General features: G+C 43.4%; 1 protein-coding gene and 1 long non-coding RNA gene across 9 annotated transcripts in view; one reads left to right on the top strand and one right to left on the bottom strand.

Moving 5' to 3' along the window:
• Positions 1-6390, bottom strand: part of CIT (citron rho-interacting serine/threonine kinase) — a 193793-nt gene that overhangs the window by 169468 nt on the left and 17935 nt on the right. For all 8 annotated transcript variants that reach the window (XM_017510218.2, XM_017510212.2, XM_017510211.2 and 5 more), the window contains exon 3: positions 5391-5566. In XM_017510218.2, the coding sequence (XP_017365707.1) occupies positions 5391-5566 (176 nt within the window). The remainder of the gene's footprint in view (positions 1-5390; positions 5567-6390) is intronic.
• Positions 3022-6390, top strand: part of LOC119468451 — a 10917-nt gene continuing 7548 nt past the window's right edge. The window contains exon 1 of the long non-coding RNA XR_005197131.1: positions 3022-3089. This is a non-coding gene — a long non-coding RNA (uncharacterized LOC119468451). The remainder of the gene's footprint in view (positions 3090-6390) is intronic.

Here is a 6390-nt window from a genome sequence, read left to right on the forward strand (position 1 = left end):
GAGAGGGAGGGGAGGGAGGGAGGAGAGGGAGGAGAGAGAGGGAAGAGAGGGAGGGGAGGGAGGAAGGAGAGGGAAGGGAGGGAGGAAGGAGAGGGAAGGAAGGGAGGGAGGGAGGGGCTGTCACTTAGCCCAGAACTACCTAAGTCTCAATCATTCACCTACTTTGGTCACAATTTTTGCCAGCTCCGTATATTACCTGCTTAATTCTTTACCTAACATATTTCTTTAAACTCCCTTCCTTTAAATGTAAATATTTTTCTCTTCTTCTTCTCTTCCTGAACAATTCAGTCCTAAAGCCATTCGCTGGTGTGGAACAAGGTAAGCATCCATGCTGGTTATGGGGAGAGTCATGGTGGCCCAGGACAGGGTGCCAGTCCCAAGCAACGTGAGGAGGGCAGCAACCATGTGCGGGGGGCAGCCCAATATCATGGATCCACACAGAGTGAGAAAGACATCCATGTGAAAGGGCAACCCAGAGCAGATTATTTGGACCCACCAAGGGGAGGTGGGATAGCAAAAGAGATAGTAGACTGGATGCACACAGACATAAAATAAGTAAATATATTAAGGCTACAATGTCAGAGAAGAGAATTGCAAACATGGAAAGGATGAAAACTAAAATGAACCCTGAAGTTGAATTGGAATTGGGGTACTGGTGTCAACTTATGGTTTTCCTTTTTTATTTTTGTAGAGATAGAGTCTTGCTATGTTTCCCAAGCTGATCTTGAACTACTGGCCTCAAGTGATTCCTCTTGCCTCAGCCTCCCAAAATGCTGAGATTAAAGACATGAGCCACTGTGCCCAGCCACGGGTTTCAATATATAGAGATAGATACACAAATAGAGATGTAAATGTATGTGTGCATGTGTATGTGTGTGCATACATGCATGTATAGGTAGATATATTGTATATACATACGTGTGTATTCCTTAGTGCTATCCACTGAAAGGGGTCTGGGAGCAGTGACACCCCAGTAACAATGAAAACACCCAGTACCCAGATCTTGGCCTCTAAACACCACTGTCCATTGAAAGGAATAGGGCTCCTCTGAGAAATGACTGATGCTAGAGCCAGGGCAGAGAAAGTAAAAGCACAAAAACAAACCGAAAAACGTGCTAAATCACAAAGCAGGAAACAATTCAAGTATAAAAGTAGTGACAGATTACTGGCATGAGCCACCAGGCCCAGCTGAGGCAGGCAAATTGCTTGAGATCAGGAGTTCTTGACCAGCCTGGGCAACACAGTGAAACCCTGTCTCTACTAAAAAATACAAAAAATTAGCCAGGTGTAGTGGCATGCACCTGCAGTCCCAGCTACTCGGGAGGCTGAGGCAGGAGAATCGCTTGAACCTGGGAGGCAGAGGTTGCAGTGAGCCAAGATCACACCACTGCACTCCAGCCTGGGCAACAGAGTGAGACTCCATCTCAAAAAAAAAAAGTAGCAACAGAAATGGATTGTAACTCACTGACTGAAACAGGAAAATGCAAGTCCACATAGATATAAGTATTTCCATCATTTGAAAGTAACTCCCCACAGAATACTTTTTTAATTACAAAGGGGGCTGGGGGTAGTGTCTCATGCCTGTAATCCCAACACTTTGGGAGGCCAAAGCAGGAAGATTGCTTGAGGCCAGGAGTTAGAGACCAGCCTGGGCAACATAGTGAGACCCCATCTCTACAATACAAAAAGTAGCCAGGTGTGGTAATGCATGCCTATAGTCCCAGCTACTCAGGAGGCTGTGGCAGGTAGATTACTTGAGCCCAGGAGTTCAAGGCTGCAGTGAGCCAAGATCGTACCACTGCACTCCAGCTTGGATGACCAAGCAAGACCCTGTCTCTAAAAAAAATTAAATAAATAAAATTACGAAGGAGAAAGAAGTAACTCCACAGGTGGAAAAGCATAGCTGGCACCACCCTAATCAAGTGATCGAAGTGAGCATCAACATTAATGTGACAAACAAACTGAGAGTCATCTGCTCGGATGCAGCAAGAACAAAGCATCTAGTCTGATATTTCAGCCAAAGATCTAGACCCTGAATCTAAACATGAGCAACATCAGACAAATCCACATTTTACAAAATAACTGGCCTATAATCATCAGAATTGTCAAGGTCATGAGAGTCCAGAAAAAATCAAAGAACTACTCCAGACTGGAGGAGACTAAAGAGACAGGACAACTAAGTGCCACGTGTGATCCTCAACCTGATCATTTTATTCTAAAAAACATTATGGGGGCCAGGCATGGTGGCTCATGCCTGTAATCTCAGCACTTTGGGAGACAGAGGCGGGCAGATCACTTGAGGTCAGGAGTTCGAGACCAGCCTGCCCAATATGGTGAAACCCCATCTCTACTGAAAAATACAAAAATTAGCTGGGCATGGTAGCACAATACTCAGGGGGCTGAGGCAAGAGGATCACTTGAACCAGGGAGGCAGAGGTTGCAGTGAGCTGAGATCTCACCACTACACTCCAGCCTGGGCAACAGAGAGAGACCCTGTCTCAAAAAAAAAAAAAAAAACACACCTGTGTAAATCAACTGCATAAAATATATATATATATATGCATATATATGTAAATATAGTCTATGCATGTATACATATATATTTCTGTATACATATTCTGTATGCATATATATTCTATGTATATATACATTCTGTGTTTATATGTATATATTCAGTGTGTGTATATATCAAATGGTTCAAGAAAAAAAGTTGTTTATACTGTATGTGATGGTTAGTCTTATGTGTCAACTTACAATCCAGGAGATGATTATATATATATATATACACACACACACACACACACATATGCTGCTGGTTCCATTTCTCTTAAGAACCCTGACTATACTGTACTTACAACTTTTCTATAAATTTGTGACTGTTGGCCAGGCCTGGTGGCTCACACCTGTAATCCCAGCACTTCGGGAGGCCGAAGTGGGAGGATTATTTGAGGTCAGGAATTCAAGACCAGCCTGGTCAACATGGTGAAACCTCGTCTCTACTAAAAATGCAAAAATTAGCCACCTGTAATCCCAGCTAGTCAGGTTGCTGAGGCAGGAGAATTGCTTGAACCCAGGAGGCAGAGATTTCAGTGAGCCGAGATCAAGCCTCTGCACTCTAGTCTAGGCGACAGAGTTAAGACTCTGTCTCAAATAATAATAAAGTTAACTGGATGTGGCAGCACATGCCTATGGTCCCAGCTACTTGAGAGGCTGAGGTGGGAGGATCATTTAAGCCCAGGAGTTTGAGGACACAGAGAGCTATGACCACGCCACTACATTCAAGTATGAATAACAGTGATACCCTGTCTCTAAGATAATACAAACAGTCTCTGAGGACCCCTTCCAGTTGTCACAGAGCCCTGGGTGGGTGTGCGGGCCTCTGCCAGGTTGCAGGTTTTGTTTACAGAACAGCACCCCTCCCTCCTCTCCGGCACGTCCTTTCCTTCACTCCTTGTGCTGGCCTCTCTCCTCTCATGCCCTTAAACTCCAAATCCTCCCCATGGCTCCGTTAAGGACCCTACTTTTCTTTTAAATGTATCCTCTTAAGGAATGAATAGGCGGCTTTAGTTAGCGCCTGTATGTGCGTAATTTTATAAGCCCCCAGCCCACACTTCCACACAGTCATTTCAGGCCATTCGCCTGGAGGAAGGCGCACCTATTTGAGTATCTCTATTATTTGCCTGCCATGTGGTCTGTTGGATTATTTTGTTTTTACACGCACTATTTCCCATCGAAAACATAAGCATCACAAGGTCAGGGCTACATTTAATGCCTCTTCCCAAGGACCTAGAAATATACCAGATACAGCAGATGCTCAGATAGTGTGAACTGATGAGGCATAGTTCTTTCTCAGAGCTGGGAGGCTGAATGAGCATCTTCCACTCTTCTCTTCCAAATTATCTGCCATGTCCTGTCACTTTTCCTTTCTATTATGTGGCTCACATTTTATTCCTAAACACAAAAGCCACATCACTCTCAGATTCTGACAAGCAGCTTCCTGCCCTCCACTGCTTCTCTGATTGGAGGCCATACAAAGTCACTGAAGTCCACAGGGCCAGACTCTGATCCGAACCTTCTCCTTCCAGAGGCCTAAATAATCCCCAACGGCCTCACAAAGTAAACCACAGTTCAAAGACTGGTTCTTGGGGGAATGCAGACATACTGTATAATGGATAGAGTTTCCGTTTGGTAGAAAAGCTCTGGAAATGGAGAGTGGTCATGGTTGTACAAATCATGAATGCACTGAATACCACTCAGTTGCACATTTTAAAATGGTTAAAATGGTACACTTTATGTTATATATATTTTACCACAATTTTTTTAAAAAAGTTCTTGAGTTTCCCACCCGTTTCCCCCTCCCCATCCAAATGTCCTCATTTCGCCATTTCCCAGTCTGTTCTGAACCACTGAACACACACACACCCCCACACACACACTTGCATAGCATTCTAGTACTCCAGAATGTCACACTTCTACCCAACATGTTCTCCTCACTTCTCGCTGCCCAGAACCTACATTTCCTCCCATCAGTGAGAACTGTCCCTAACTGTCCCTAACTGTCCCTTGCTCACCCACAGCATCTCCCCTCACATCACCGTTAATTAATTTGCTAATTGCTGTCCTGCTTCTGTGATACTTTAGCTGGTAGTCACCTGCTTTATACATTTGCATTTTTCCTCCACTTTCCAAGGTTGTTTTTAAACTCTGAAAATAACAGCCATGGGACTTCTATTCCTTTTGCAAGCTTCCTGCAGGGCTGGGTACATTATCAGACACATCATGTGCACTAAAATGTCTGTAAGTAATAAATTACTCTCTGAATTCCAAGGCTGATGGCCATCTCTCTAAAACACAGCAAATGAATCAATATGTCTAGAGATAGCAGCCTTGTTTAAAAGAAAGAAAAATACCACAATCAAAAATATAATGTTCTACCTGCTCTCAAGCAACTGCCTAGCCATATGACAAAGACTTTTATTTGATTTCTTCAAAGGCCTGTTTTAAAACCAAATCCATATGCCCACAACACAAATATCTAAAGCATGTGCAAAAGCAACCTGATTCACCCCACCATATGTATATTCTGAGTCCCCAGCTAGTGGTCATAAAAGATCGTCTTAAATTCATTAGTTAAAAAGCCAACTTGGTTCTGAAATAAAATACAACCATAGAAACATGATAAATCAAGAGGAATTTGTGAGTCTTCAAAATTAGCCAATATCAGTTCAAGAAGATGAGCTAAGAACACGAGAGACCTTTTTGCCCCAACCATAATTAAATATAGAGCCACAGAGGAAAGCTTGCTCAATCTAAGTGCAGCAGATTTATTGTCTTTACAATGAACACTCTGGTACGGAAAGTGGAAAAGCGTGATGTTAAAATGCTCCTACCTGCTCCTGGGCCAATAAGGCCTTCTTCTTCATCACTTTCATGGCATAGATGTCCCCAGTTGCTTTCTCTCTTACCACCTGCACTTCAGCAAAGTGACCACAACCTACAAGACTTCTGACTTCAAAGTCCTTTGCCGAAGGCTGGAGCTCCTGTAACTCAGCTATGGTGTCGGAATCTGCAAAAGATGCAAGAGTTATCCCCAGGTAAATAAAGCATGCAAATATATGCATCTTTATGAAAGAAAAAAAAAGAAAAAAGCGTTCATATAGCTTCTTCCCTCACTGTCAAAGACATTCACTTTCTCATCCATCATGAATAATTATAAAATCAGTACAAAAGTGTTTTTATATCTTAAGTTAAAATTAAGGGCTCCAGAAATTCCAAAGTACAGTTTCCATGGCAGCTACAATTTGAATCCCATAGACTCAGAAAATAGGGAGAGAAGATACAAATTATGTTTTTCTTCTTCCTCTCTGCAGGCTGCAGGGCAGTGTTTGATCAAGCATGCTTATCAGCATTTAGACTGGTTTACAGTGTGACATAGTCAACATGAGTCTAATTTCCACCAACCTGGGACCTGGCTTCCAGATCATTCCATTCTAACTACATGTGCTTAGTTTTATCCCACCAGCCCAAGTTTCATCTTCCTTGGATTGTATCAGTAATGCCTTCGCAGATCTAATATGTGGCAGTGCTTAAACGGGAAGAGGGGGCCAGGCGAGATGGCCGATGCCTGTAATCCTAGCACTTTGGGAGGCCAAGGCAAGCAGATCACTGGAGGTCAGGAGTTGGAGACCAGCCTGGCCAACGTGGCGAAACCCCATCTCTACTAAAAATACAGAAAGTACCCAGGTGTGGTGATGAGTGCCTGTAATTCCAGTTACTTAGGAGGCAGAGGCACGAGAATCACTTGAACCTAGGAGGCAGAGGTTGCAGTGAGCTGAGATCATGCCACTGCATTCCAATCTGGGTGACAGAGTGAAACGCTTGTCTCTTAAA

Source organism: Cebus imitator, unplaced genomic scaffold (assembly GCF_001604975.1).
Source record: "Cebus imitator isolate Cc_AM_T3 unplaced genomic scaffold, Cebus_imitator-1.0 Scaffold434, whole genome shotgun sequence".
In the NCBI taxonomy this organism is placed as follows: Eukaryota; Metazoa; Chordata; class Mammalia; order Primates; family Cebidae; genus Cebus; species Cebus imitator.